General features: G+C 36.5%; 1 protein-coding gene across 2 annotated transcripts in view; it reads left to right on the top strand.

The window, feature by feature from the left end:
• Positions 1-15,090, top strand: part of EYA4 (EYA transcriptional coactivator and phosphatase 4) — a 121,194-nt gene that overhangs the window by 65,511 nt on the left and 40,593 nt on the right. The window contains exons 3-4 of one of the 2 annotated variants that reach the window (XM_053973114.1): positions 10,787-10,911; positions 12,131-12,199. In XM_053973114.1, the coding sequence (XP_053829089.1) occupies positions 10,787-10,911; positions 12,131-12,199 (194 nt within the window). Of the gene's footprint in view, positions 1-10,786; positions 10,912-12,130; positions 12,200-15,090 lie in introns of those variants that run through there. The other variant, XM_053973115.1, reaches the window with a different exon arrangement.

Below are 15,090 nucleotides of genomic sequence, written 5' to 3'. Positions count from 1 at the left end.
TACCAGAGAAGCACTTTCATCCCTCTTAGCATTTCATTATTATACCATGTTTCCCAACAGCAATATTTTAACATTTGCTGAGAAACAAGAATAAATGTATTATAAAAAGCAGTCATGTTATTATGAACATCTCGCACCCTGCCCTGTCTCACAAACCAGGTTCTTGGGGAACCAGTGGGGAACGTGTGCTAAATGCAGTAAAGTTGCAATCTTGCATCTGCAATATGGATGTGGATGGACATAAAAACCAATAGCACTGTAGAGCTTGTTTCCTGCTACCTTGTTTTTCCCTCAGTACTTGGACAGAAGTGGACATTTAATGATTTTAAAAGACTAAGCATTATGCCCATTTGGTGTAAGCTGTGTTTTGAACAGAGGGAGCTCTAAAGGAGGGTAACCAGCAGAGAGGCTGGTTCCCAGGGCTGCTGTGTGTGTGCTGGGGCAGTGAGGGCTGGAGTGGTGGCTCTGCTGGTGCCCTCCTCCTGTGGCCCTGGCCTGGGGGCTGGGTTATCAGCATGCAGGCTGAGCTGGAAATAAAGGTGTTACAGATTTGCAGCTGCTACCTGCCCCTTCTTGTGGCCCAAGGGGAAAATTCAGGGGAGGGGAACTGTGCCCCAGAGTTCTCAGTGGCACGTATTTATTAACTCTTAGAAAAATCACCTACTTCACCCCAAATGAAAAAGGTGTGTATACTTTAAGTTTCAAATTATAAAATAACTTGGGGAAATCAAACAGCAGAGCAAAATGAAGTGTAGTCATTTTATATCAGTTGTAAAGAGCAGCCAGCATCGGTGCATTTATCAGAGCATCATTCTCTCTCTTGCTCAGGATAATGGAATTTGTTTTGAGTGTAATTAGTTATGCAAAGTTCTTTTAGGTTCTTCCAGGCAATAAGGTCATCTTGGGCAAAATGACAAAGGATGTGTGCAGCACACCTATTGTAGCTTGCCATCCAGAATGGCTGTGCCCAACTACGATTTACAGTGATCAGATGCTGAAGCAGTTAAGGCATCAGGCAGTCAACAAGTTGCATATATTTGTTTTATATTCTAAAACAAATTCATTGTTGGGACTGCAATTAGAGAACAGAAATAATTGCTTTTGACATAAACTGTTTTGGAGCCAAACATAATGTGCTCCACATGAGGTAAACTACAGAATATTTATCTTGGGAGTCAAGATTCAGATCAGGTTTAACTTATAAGGGGAACTTCACTGTTAAAAGTGAGATGTGTTAATGTTTCCCACGTTAGGACTGCTTGCCAGTAATTCTCTGTATATTGTATTTACCAAGAGAAGTTTCAGAATGTTTGCATTAAAATATGAATAGAACATGAAAATTAGAAGTTTTTGGCAACTCCTGTATTCTGCCTAGCCTGTCATCATAACCCATCTTTTCTGGAAGCTGATGAAGTTCTTGCAAGGCCCCTGTACTGGTGGCTAAAGAAATTACATTGAAATGAGGTTTGGTCACTCTTCATGCAGCACACCTGAAAGAGCTTATTTTGCTTTGGACATTTCCTGGTGAAGAAGAACCATGTTACAATAACTAGTTTGAAATGTAACAGACATCTCAGTTGAGGGTGAGTCAGACACAACCGACCCGCTGCTCTTTTTTTAATGAAAATATGAGTTCATACTTACATCATGCTGTCCAGGTTCCACTGAAGCCAACAGCAAAATTCCCAGCCCTTCATCCCGGATTTCCCACTTTTATATTTGCTTAAATATTGTTTGACATGAATACAGTTAACATTATTATATTTAAATTCATAATATTATCACTGCAGTAAGCAGTGTCATTTTGAAGGCTGTGTTTTACAAAGAGCAGATTAGCAACAGGCAGAGCTGATCATCTCCACATTCCTCTGTGCCTATGAGAAACAGTCTTTGTTGCTCAAATCAGACTCAAAACCACCACCAAAGGACTTTCTGAGATCCTTCAGTCACTCGATTTGTTACCTGTTCCTTATGTACAGCCAGGTCACCTGTCAGAGATATATATGCTCAAATTTCCAGCAGATATTTCAGATGTGACTCTGAGCAGTTGTTCTGCAGAAGTAGTGGCATAGGGGGGAAGGCCACAGGCTTGCTGTTTGCATTCCAGCCATCTCCACAGAAGTGTTTGTTATTTGTTTATGACACAGCACATTATGTTGTCAGAACTACAGCATTTGCAAGTGCCTGTCACATCTGGAAGCGATCAGAAGCTGTTGGGTGAACTACTCTTTGAAAATGTGGCCCTGGGATCCAAAGACTTGCATTTAGGTCTTATGTATCTGTAAACTGGTAGTTTATATTTCGTGTAAGTTGGGTACTTGACAGCTCCCCATAGAAATGTGCTGTCATTATCACTTTTGATTTACTTAAATACTCACATAAGGACTTCAAAACCTACTTTAGTATTTTGTTTTGTTTGTTTGGAGTGGGGGGTTTTTGTTTGTTTGGTTTGGTTTTGTTTTTGTTTTGTTTTGTTTTGTTTTTGTTAAGTAACAGGTGCCTGCATATATTTATGTGTTTTCTGCTCACATGCCCAGGCTTGGGATGGGCCAGTCTCTATCTGGAGTAAAAGAATTGACCACCCAGCCCCTCATTCTGCTATTCCTTCACTGGTCCTTGACCACTTACTAGTTTAGATGTTCTTTCTCTGGTTTCTGGAGTGGTTTTCTCCAACCAGCTGCCTTTTTCCTTGAGAAGATGCAAATTATCTATTCAGACACCACATTGCCTCTTTCCAGATATTTCCTCCAGTGATTGGAGCATAAACCCTAAGCCAAAATTGCATCCCATCAAAACTGTGACTGTCACATTAGGATAGCCCAGAAAAGATATCTGAAAGGCTGGGATCCAGCTGGCCAGAAGGATAGCTTTGCCTTTTGTGTGTGAATTAGTCTATTATATCAGAATGGAACAGTTTCCCACATAAAACTATCATTTGCTTTCATCAACTCAAACCAATTTTAAACTTCAGAGTGGAGAGATGATATGGAAGAATAGCATATAGAAAAAGAGCACCTCCCATTACTTACCTTTTCAGTGTCAGCCTGCCTCTTTCCCTATTCTGAATCTGTGTTTTGTAATTGAACAAATCCTGAGCATAGAGAGAGTGAGCTGGAAGATAATGCTGAGGCAAATAACTTAGTATGTTCCACTCACCCTGATTTGTTTTGATTTTTATTTATTTATTTGAATCATTGTTGTCTTTGGACGAGTCGGCTACATGCCCAAAAGTAGAATCCAGAAATGGCTCCTAGGTGTTCTGTGTTTTATCCAAAAGTATGGAAATCCAAATTGATTTTAGCTTGTCTTTTAATTGTGACAGGGAAATGACATTCATTCCCAATAAAAGTCAGAAAGCAGTGAAAAATTTTTGTAATGTGGATTTGTGTCTGACTGAACTGTGCTAGAATAGACAGTTTTCTGTGGCTTTCTGGAAACCACGTTAAATGACATTAAACTGAAATAAAATGTCTCAGTCAATCAGAAACAAGGGGAGCCATGCAGTTACTGACTTTTAAGCAAATAATAGTTTTCAGCAATTATGTAGTACAACAATCCAAGCCGTCCAAATTTATTGGTGTGTTTAATAATCATAAGAGCAAAGCTAAACTTCTCACTTTCAGGCACAAGAAGAAAACACCAGTTTTTCTTTTACGACAAAAATAAACTTAAATTTTTAAGCAATTATCTTTCAAAGTATTTAGTCATATCTTCTCACTAGAGTCATAAAGAACAAATACATATATCTTTTCCAGTAAAAAAATTAATATCAGCTTCTTACTAAAGCAATAGCCATATACTAGATTAACAAAATCTTCAACTTTTGGCAGTTGTCCCTACGGTGAGAAAAGAGGGAAACATAGATTTAATAAAGACAACAACTATCTGACGCCTAATTGTTAGGAAGCTCAGAGAAGCTCAAGGTGGCACAGGGTCAAAAAAGGGAGGGTGATAGCAAAAGCTTAACTGGGGAAGTGGGAATGGGGGGTGGGGAAGATGCTGCAGTGCTGTTAAAAGAAATGTCTTTTTCTCTAGCTGTGTACAGGGGCAAGCTACAATGCTGGCCTTTGTCACCAAACCCGCTCGCCCACTTTCTCAGCTGAGCCCTCTGCACCAAGTACATCCCAGGCACTGACACTGTCTGCCTGTCAGACAGCTCCTGTAAAGTAATACTGTCTGTAGAAGGGTTTTTTCTCCTGGTATTAGTCTTGAATAGCCAGGTGAAGAACAATAGGCAGGAAAGCAAAACTGAGATACAATCACAACTTGTGCCCTTTTTTTGCCCCAAAGAATTACCTAAGGAGTCCCATGCTCTCTAAGACAGGCAGTTTATTTGAGATGGAAAAATCTATTGAACAAAATTAGGCACTTGTGAATTTTCCTCAAATTATTGTTCCTATGTACTAAAAGGACCCTCTCCATAGTGCAGTTATTGCAATATCTGGGTATGGGTTCTTTTCCTGTGAGCTTGAAGTCATGTGCTGGGAAGCTGCATGGTGATACTCAAGCTTGTAACGAATAGTCCGTAGAGATTCTGGTACAGCCCTTACTTTATACTTACAGTTTTGCAAAGCTCAACCTTGTGATATATTTTTTTATTATTATTACCTGTGTGGTATTCCTTAACATGGTAGAAAAACTTGGATGTTTTAATTCTTTGTTTCACTAAAGTTCCCTCTCTTTGATACCCTCTGTCTGACATTGGTTGTAGATTGATGGAAGTATTTTTATTCTTGGAATATGAGTGTGACTTTACTTTTGCCTTTTTCCATTACTTTTCTAATATGAATGTTGACACTGTACTTACAAACACATAAGAAACAGAAATTATACAGCTGTAATCCACCTCCTATCCCCAAATGATTGCAAAAAGTTTAGCACTTGTTTTCTGTATTCCTAAAAAAAAAAAAAAGTTATAAAATAAAACTCTGAGGAGAATTTACTGGTTTTATCAATATAACATGACATTATTTTACTGCTTCTTAGCACTGTATTGCTTTACAAGTTAAGAAAGGAGGCCTCAAGGAGAGAGGGAAGGACGTCTTGCTAGTGTCCAGTACTATTATTTGTTTTTAAATCTGGCAAGCTTCCAGAACTTGTGTGTTGGAGGAGCAGCTTTTGCGATATTGTGCCTAGAATAGCAAAAGTTCTGCTATTTTGGCCATCTACTAAGCTTAGGAAGATCTATAGGTGGGCTTGATGAGCCAGGGAAAACAAAAGGGGTAGTTGTCTTAACGGAACAAATTTATTTCATTAGTTGTGCTCTTCCTTCCTTACCTTTTACAGTGACAAAGAAAATTACAAAGGCTGCCATAAACAGCGTAAAAGCACCTGGAAAAGAAAATACTAACTTGTGTTTTGGGGTTGATAAAATGATTGGAAATGTTACTCATTTGAGGAGTTTTTTTTTGGCTGTGTGTTTTGTTGTACTGTTGGTGAAGACCGTGCAAAGGTGTTGGGAAATTTTTTGTTGTGTATACTTAAACAAGTGCTTTTGTGTATATAGAGTACCAAAGAATTATTATAAGATTGGAGGTATCTGTGTGTTAGTGCACATGAATTTGTATACAGCTGTATATTCCCTGGAAACCTGTCCATCATCCAGAATCTCTCTCTCTTCACCTTCTTTCTTATTGCCCGCTGTAGCCTTTGAAGGGTTGGTGTAACTTCTTTTTAATTGCATTATTTACAGTTCTTGTAGCTGCAAGTAAAGATGAAAAATATCTGGTCTAACTATGAATATGATTAAATAAAATCAAACAAACTCAAAAACAAAACCCCAAAACACTAGAAAAAAAGCCTTTGTAATTGTGGTGTTATCTAAATTACTGATTGTTTTAAACTTTTTTGCAGATTTTATGTAGATTGGACAAATGACATTTGTGTATGTGCATCCATTTTGATTGTTTTTGTCAGAATAAAGGTTTGTAGAGCTAGTTCAGACTGTATATGAAAGACAGGTGAGCTCACTTGTCCTGTTCAGAACGTGGCTGAAAGATCTGCCTAAAAAAATCTATGTGTGAAATGGAAAAAAAAAATAATCCACTTGTCTTCAAAACAGTGTAGTTGATCTGAGAGTTGAGCTGATACCAGTAGAAAACAGATTTAGCCAAGTTTGAACAGTGCTCTTATCCAACCTTCTTATTGCACTAAAAGTTAATTTGAAATAAAGGGAAAGTTTGCTTAATTTCAAAACCTCCAGGGTAGCTAATAACTTAAATGGACAAGACTCCACATTTCTGTGAGAAAATATGGAGTGTTTAAGAATTGGTGTTACAACAGGAGGGATACTAGTGAAACTAACCTAACCATAATAGTAATAATAGCAATAATAGCAATAATAGTATTAATAGTAATAGTAATAGTAATAATAATAATAATAATAATAATAATAATAATAAATGCATATTTGCCTCAGTGAATTTTCATGAGATTCTGCTAAAGAAATGTATGTGGCAAATTTCCTATCAAAGAATTTTAAATACTTTAAATTTTTTTGTTATGATTATTTACAAACTAAATTAAATTATTCAATTTTAAATAGCCTCCATCTAGTCCTTCTTTCAGTTATCCTGTAATTTGGATTTGCTTCAAATTCTGCACAAGGAAATGGTATTTGTAAAATATTCTGGTTAGGCTGGAATTTGAAGTACTTTGTTTTCATATTAGAATATTCTCTTATAAACTTTTGATAAATTATTTCATACTTTTGATCTTGTTGGTAAAAAGGGTTGAACTGGCTTATGAAGCAAAAAGTTTAAATTTTTAAACATCATCTCTTTCAAGAAAATTAGGTAAATATGTTCTACTTGTAGAATTAATAAATAATCAATGGAGCTACAAGCTGTGGAAGGACTCAGCTCTTAGTCCATCTTAATAATAGTTAAACTGGAAATGCAGATGTATAACACAGTTATAGCAACCCAGATTTTCTGAAAATAAATTTTATGTCTGCTGAAGAAAAGCAGTGCACAAATGAATATGTGATTGTTATGAAGGGAGGGAAAAAAGAGGCATTTTAAAAACAACTGTAGAAGCAAGGTTTGGGCTTTTTGCCTTTATAACAACACAAGTGAAAGCTATACAGAATTAAAGAGATGCAGTTGTTAAATGGGGCAATCATAATTAGTCCTACTTACACCTTCCTATGCAAGGTTGGGTTATGGTGCTGGGATGTGCACTCTGGTGGTCTGGGATGGGGCACAAATTCTATTCATCCACACTTGTAAAGATGGGACAGAAGAGGGTGGAATTTGTCTCTTTGGATGCTGTTCCTTAATTCACTTCTGAGCATAGGCTAACCCTTGAAAAGATGTAACTTCAAGCTGGGGAACAGAATATTCTGCAATGGGGAAGGTCCAGAATCCCCACACAAATGTATTTTTGATTCAAACCTTCTTCCGTTGTGTAGGGTTGTCTACAGGTTGGAGTTAAAGCCCACTGAGATCTGGGAGACTGTTCTGTGAAATGGGATGTTTTAGAGACTTTTCCAATAAGCCTCTGAAATGATGCACTAAGCATGTGCAAATACCAACTTTCAAAGACTTTAAGCACATCCAAAGTAGAATATAAGACAAATCTGTCTTGACAGGTTTCAGGTTTCTGCTCAGAAGCTGGGTATAATGCAAACCTTCTTCAAACAGTCAAGAGATAATTAAAACTTACTCTTATCCAATCTGTTTCTTGACAAAATGTATCTTTTTATACAATATAGAATTTTACTTAATTATTCTAAATGCAGTTTGAGACATTACAGGAGGTGGAAAACTAAAGCTCAGTTATGTGCCAGGCAGAGAAACAAAATATGTAAAATACAATTGCACAGTGTAGTTTTTTAAGCACCTTTAACAATAAACTTTATTCCACCTAAATTGGATCACTCTACATTTACTAGAAAGCAGTCTTTTATAAATAGCTGCATAAACTTAAAAGTATTAATTACTCCTTCAGAGGTTTCTCTCCTTCAGAGATTTCTTTTAAACTTTTTTTTAGTGCAGGAAAGCACATACTGAACCTGCTTCTGATTAAGTCAGTGAAAGCAGGACTCTGATAAACATTTAGTTTGACAAAATGAATTCAAGATGTTGGAGTTATTTTGTCCATTTTACTAAGCTTTTTTCCTGAATCCTCCATTCACTAGAAGATAAGATTTTAGTAAGTCTGTTACATCTTCCTGAGAAATTTTTAGGCTCAAGGTAAACTAAATGCATCCAGAAAAGTGAATTGAGTTATATGTGTTACACAGAAGGTAACGTGTAAGGCACTTCTGTAAATGAATCACATAGGGATATATTAAAGTAATCCCTGTACTTGTTCACACAGGATGGAGCACCCAGGATAATACAAGGTATACACATGGTTTTGTGAAAATTTTATTGGTCTGGATATCCTTTTTATTCTTAATAGTCTACCAATAAGTACAAGATGTCTTTTACTCCTGCAGATAAAATGTCTATTTGTGAAGGCACTACTTAAAAAATACTTTTAGTTAATTAACTTGCCATGTCTGCAGATAGGATGTCATTTGTTCCAGAAAATAAATTAGGGCGATAAAAATACTTCTATAAATACAAATACTGCACAGAAGCTTTCGTGCTTGTTTGGAACAAAAAGTATTCATTTTACAAAATTTGATTGTTTATATTCTTTGCCAAGAAAATGAGAGTTAGTGGACCTAGTTTTCTGATTAAAAAAATATCTGATTTGATTAAGAAAATCTGATTCATTTGACTACGAAAAGTGCTTAAAAGGGATACTTCTTAAAAAGACTAGGTAGGTGAACCAGTGATTTTGCTTCTAAAATGCTGCTGGAGTATTTGCATCTGTGGCAATGATATATGCCTGTCTGAAAAGAAATTGTTGTAACTTTTATGCAAACCATGGGAAAAAAACACGTGTGAATTTTCTAAGCTGGAACTGCCCATTAGATATCTGTGTGCTGATCATACTTCAGCAGGAAATCATGATATTTAAAACTGCCAAGTGAACACGTGGGGAGCATTACACTGTATATGCAATGAAACACACATTGTTTATTTTGTGTCGCATTCTTCTGCTCCCTTAAATATATACAAGACGGAAACCCATAGACTTTTTTTAACCTTTAGCTGCTATACTTGTACAGAAACTGCTAAACAAAACCTACCAGACTTGTAAACAACCTGAGTTCATTTTATTTCATCTAACACTGATCACATTTCCAGTAGACAATAAATATAATGCACTGCTGACAGGTGTGTAGAAATGTATATACAATTAGATGAAGAAATTGGGTTCAATGAAGTTCAAATCTCAGTTTATGTCTTTGCATTTCCTTGAATATGGCTGTAAAATTCTTACCTGCTGATGCATGGCCTGCAGCAGTATCAGTTTTTTCCTGCTCATCCAAGAGTGCTGCTGGGCAGGCTATCCTGCCAGTGGCTTAGCCAGTGCATCTCATTGTTTACTCAGACATTTACTTGAGTAAATGGGATTCTTTGCTTCATGTGGCTTTGGGTAAATTTTCTATTTGTTTTCCCAGTAGAGATATAGTATTTCCTACATTTTCTTGAATATATTCAAGACATGAAAGCTCTGAATCTCTCTTGGGTTAAATTAATGTAATGTGAGGGATTAAATCATCCAGGAGATCAGCAGAATTATGAGTACAAAAGCCAGATAATTTCATTTTCTGGAGGGGAAAAAATCCAGATTCAGCCAGCAGACCCATATTTGATGGAAAGGTAGTGGGGTTTTGTTTGTTTGTTTTTCCACAGAGGACGATGTGTGGAACACAGAAGATAGGCAGTTTAAAAATAAAACTGTAACTAAATTCTTAAGATGTTGGGTTTGCCCTTAATGATTTGCTATTGATTGTCTTGGTCAGAATATGAACACCTGGGAGATGTTGTTGTAACTGAACTATTGCAACTGTTCATCTCTTTCCTCTCCATCTCAGCCTTCTACAATGTAATAGGGTTTTTACATCCTCTGAAGGTCAATCTTTCTGTTGGCCTTTGGAGTATACATATGGTAGATCGTTCTCTTGTTACACATGGGCTGGCAACTTTCCTTATATATAGCAAAATTTTTTCTCTGGGGAAAAAAAATCTGTGTAATTAATATATAAATGAAGCAAGGAGTAGGTGAGCACACACTGCAAATTGGATTGCAATTACCAGTCTAACAAGAAATGTTCCTTGTCTGCTCTGTCTTTGCCTGAGAAAGGCAGATCTGTTGTCACTGCTTAAAGCCGTCTATAGGCCTCCAATGTAACTGCGAGGCTGGAATTCATTGCAGTCTAAATCCACTTGAAATTTTGCAGGCTTCCCAGAAATTACGCAGAAGAAAAAAAGTATCAAGAGATCCAAGAAGAATATACACATTTGTAGGAGTGAAGAATTTTCCAGATGTACATGAAAGTTCTGTTCATTCACTCATATGGGCTGTTCCTATAATTTAGTGTGGATGCAGTAACTGCTGGTGGTTGGAATACAGATAATGAGAGGCAGAAGTTCCTGTTCTGACTTCCTTATGCACGAACTCTGTGGTGTGTTTCAGTGGCAGTTTCATAAGCCTGTGTCACCTCATAATATCTAAAGGAAAAGTGGAAAATTGTGGCATTGCTGCTGTTAACTACTTTCCCAGGATTGGTAAAAAGCAAAAATTTCAGAGGAACCTGCACTGATTTGTTAATCTGCATTGCAAACTCTCAATATTAAATAAATAAATAAAATTATTATAGAAAAAGCAGATTATATTAGATACTATCACAATGCATTAATACCATCACCTTGGTTTTTAACAGGTCTATGGAAATGCAGGATCTAGCCAGTCCTCATAATCTTGTTGGAAGTAGTGATGCACCGGGTAGTTCCAAACTGGATAAATCAAATCTCAGTAGCACATCAGTCACAACAAATGGAACAGGAGGTAAGTATAAGTCACAGCTGGCACACAGAAAGTTTTGGCTTGTTTTTAGTCATATGCATTTTTTACCATAATTTCAAGAATGGCCATATACCCGTTTACAAATCCAGCAAGAATGATGAAAAATTGGCAGTTATACAAGTGTCAATTTCTAATTCCAGCATCACTTCTTTGATTTGTACCAACTGAAATAAGAGGCAGAACTGAAATAAGGTGTAAAGATGAAAAAAGGAAAATTTTTGAATGGTTGATTTGAGCACAGTGTTAAATGTATGTTTATACCTGTTGATAATTTATAAAATAAATTGTATTTTCTGTGTCATACATCCTTGATGAGTAATAATTTACTCTTATACCCTGAGTTACACGTATTTATGTTAAATTAAAATCCCTATCAAGAGAGGTGCATCAAAATTAGATGTCTAAATCTAATCAAATTAGATTAATTAGATCTAATCAATTACCTAAGTCTAATCAAAATTAGACTTAGGTTTTTTTTTTTTTGTTTGTTTGTTTTTTTTTGCTGATGAATTCCATTTCTCAGGAGGTAATGAAAGCTGGTAATAAAGAGATTGTTAGATTTTCCTCAGCAGTAACTGGTCATTACTGCTGTAGGTTATACTGTAGCACTGCCATACAACTACAATGCAGATATTCCAATGCTTTCAGATAACCAATTCTACCACAGCAGTAGGAGGCAGGGTGCCACATTCTGAGGTGCAGTCCATGAAAGTGACACCATGGATATGAGTCAAACAGGAGTTCCTTCTTTAGAGTTTATGCATTACTGTCTATTTTAACAGTTGGCACTAAGAAAAAAATTTTGGTTTGTTCTTTCTGGCTACAAGGAAAATCCACTTACATTTTATTCACTTACTCTATTTAAATAAAAGTCTGTCAATGTCAATAACGAGTGGATGTGTCTGGGAGGGTAACTGAGCTCTGCAAAGAAGGGCTGAACCCTATTTTTAAACAGAATCCTTATTCCAGCATGAAGAGAAGAGAAAACTTCAAGCATGCTATTAAAGAATACTAGTAATTGGATGCCTCTATATTATATAATGTGCATAAATAAACCAGTTAAAATAATACCCATAAAACCAATACAGTTCTGTTAAAAGGCTTGACTTAAAGTACCAAAACACTGCTTTGCCTTGAAGACTATTCATTTACACTGAACAGACACTGGGAGAATGAACTGTTGTACCATTCCTGTTCTCAGGAGACAACATGACTGTGTTAAATACTGCAGACTGGTTGCTGAGTTGCAGTACTCCCTCTTCTGCAACAAGTATGAGAGACCCTGGTACAGTGCATGCGTGTGTGGTGTGTCTCCCTGACTGCTGTGTGACATCTCTCTCTGTTTGCTCCGATCTTTTCTTATGCAGTTTGAACGTTCTCATGGGGTTCCCCCTCACCCCAAGAATTTTTTCCCTACCCTTTCTCAAACGCTTTTCCCACAGCCAGAAAACTGTTAGGAAGTTGCAACAAGCAGTTATCTTACAATGCTTTGAAAGTCATTTGATGAGCAAGGAGAATTTAACCCGCTTATAATTAGCTTAGCTGTCTACATGATCTGAGTGACTGGGATTGTCTCGTGGTGTTCTGCATTGCTGGGAATTGCCAGTAGTCAGCATTGGTGGAAATCAGACCGATGGAATTTTCACAGAGTGCTCATTTGCTTTTCTTTTGTTTTTAAGTACAGTATTGCATGATTACCTGAGCACAAGTCAAGGTTGACAGTATTGTTCTTACTCCTACTAAGAGTTTCATTATTAATCAAAGCTTATGTCTAATGTGCTGCCACATGTAACTTGCCACTTTACAAAATTTTGGCCAAATTTTCCAAGCTGTTGTTTTCATTTATGAGTTTCCTGACATGTATTATTAATTGTCATAAGTTGTAAGGATTAATAATAACTGTATTTATGACATCGTTGCAGTACATATGGGATTAATCATAGATGTAAACATGGATCACTCATGTTTCTCTACAAGTCATTACAAAGGTGCTTAAGTTGTGCAGGTTTACGACTAAAGTTAGGAAGATTTGAAAAACTTGTCCTTTTAAAAAATCCCTAAGAATCAGCTTGCCATTTGTAAAACATATGTGCAAAGAAAATTTACGAAAAAACAAAGTTGACTTGAACACAAAAGATCATTTGCACTAGAATAAGTTGTTCCATGTGAATGCTCCTGCTCAATTACAAGATTTTAAGTTCAAGGAAGACTGAGATAACTTGGGCTGTCACCTCTTTTAACTGTTCAGCATGTTCAGGTAAATGTGGAAGATAACAATTTAAGTACTAATCATTAGTAGTGAGGAAATACAATGTGTTACTTGTATTTAATCTGATTTTCCATAGGTAGTAGAATATTTAGAATTGTGCTTCTTGTTGAGTATATTCCAAGGAAAACTCTTAAGGCTTGCTAAAAGAAAGAGGAAAATCATTCCTGTGACAAGCTGTGTGGTTTATTGTTTTACATGAGCTTTTAAAATCAGATTTATTTGCTGTAACTTCTGTTGCACTTGCTTGTCCTCCTTCATGCATAGTATTAGCACTTCTTCCGCCTAAAACTCTGCATTCATTTTCAGTCCTTAACATAGAGGAATGCTTTAGAGAAAATAAAAAAGTGCTCAGCAGAATAGCAGTCTAATCTGATCTGCTAAGTCATTTCATCAAGGTCTATTGTAGAAGTTGTTGCTTGTTGGGAGCTGTATTCTGATTTAGCCTTAAAGTAATGAAGTTTGGACAAGATCCCTGGAGGTCATTTGGGCCAAGAACTGCTCAGAGCAGAGCCAACATCACTGTTAGATCATGTCGCTCAAGGCAGCATTGAATTTTCCTCCTACATCTAATTGGATTTTTCCCTTAGTGCAGCTTGTATCTGTTCCCACCTGTTGTTTCCAAGGGCACCTTTTGAGGTGAGTGTGCCTTTGTTCTTTGTCATCTTTGCACCTTCCCATTAGATAGCTGCAGGCAGCAATTAGCTCTCCCCTCATCCTCCTCTTCCTAGGACAGAAGAGGCCCAGCTTCTTGGGTCTCCTTGTACACCACGTGCCCCAGCACCTGATGATGTTGGTATCACATCACCTGTCACTGTGTTGTCATGGTCTAAGCCCAGCTGGCAACTAAGCAGCACGCAGCTGCTTGCTCTATCCCATCTGAAAGCAGAACACGGGCTGTCGTCACTGCTAGCAGCATTCAAATGTATTTCCATTTAGAGGTTGCTTTTCATTTTATTTTCATTCTTTCAATACATTAAACAAACAAAAAAAACCCATTTCTCTTAAACTGATGTTAGATTATTTTATTTTTCCTTAGTTAGCTTTGTGCTTTTTCCCTTCTTTATTTAATGACTTAAATCATAAAGAAAAATAGGTAATAGTAAAAATCTCCAGCTACACTGAGGAAGGACCTTCATGAATTCCTTACTGTCATGAAATCTGAATGCAAAAAAGTAGAACTGTTTAAAGTCAAGCACATACAAAAACAATTTCTATAGGTATTTTCCAACAAAATTCAATGCCAATATAATGATTTTCCTCAAGTACAGGAGAGTGTTTCTTTTGTTTTAGATTATTTGCTTGACAGGGAAAGAAAAAAGATGATGTCTATTCATGCTGATGGCAGGGCAGTGCAACTGGCATTAACCAGAACTAGACACAATTCTAAACTAAACATTTCAATTAATGACTGAAGTTTTTGTTAAATATAACAGTTAAACACATACTGTCTTCTTGGATGCAATACTGAACTCTTGTAGCTCACTATGGACAATAGTGAAATACCTTCTTGAACAGAAAGAGATAAAGGTACTAAAAAATACTTTTTTTCATGTAGGTAGATGCCCAGACTTTGCAGAAGTACATAGAGACATCTGTGTGTAGTAATCAGCAAATAAATTAATTTAGATAGTTTTGATACTTCAGGCAACCATACATGTTCCACACGAGTGAGAGGTTTAATGGAGGCCATCATTCTGTGACAAATGACCCTTGAACTTCTTGATATGTGCTTTATTGATATGATGAAAATAAAATCACATCCTTCTCAAATAATTATAGAAATAGGAATGACTGATTACTCTATTGCTCTTCAGAATTACTTTTTTCATTTTGGGTTGTTTTTGTCACAGCTTTTTTTATTTTAATTGAAAAGAAAATAGCTAGCAAAATGA

The sequence above is a fragment of the Vidua macroura genome, chromosome 3, assembly GCF_024509145.1.
Source record: "Vidua macroura isolate BioBank_ID:100142 chromosome 3, ASM2450914v1, whole genome shotgun sequence".
NCBI lineage: Eukaryota > Metazoa > Chordata > Aves > Passeriformes > Viduidae > Vidua > Vidua macroura.
This window is presented reverse-complemented; position numbering and strand designations above follow the sequence as displayed.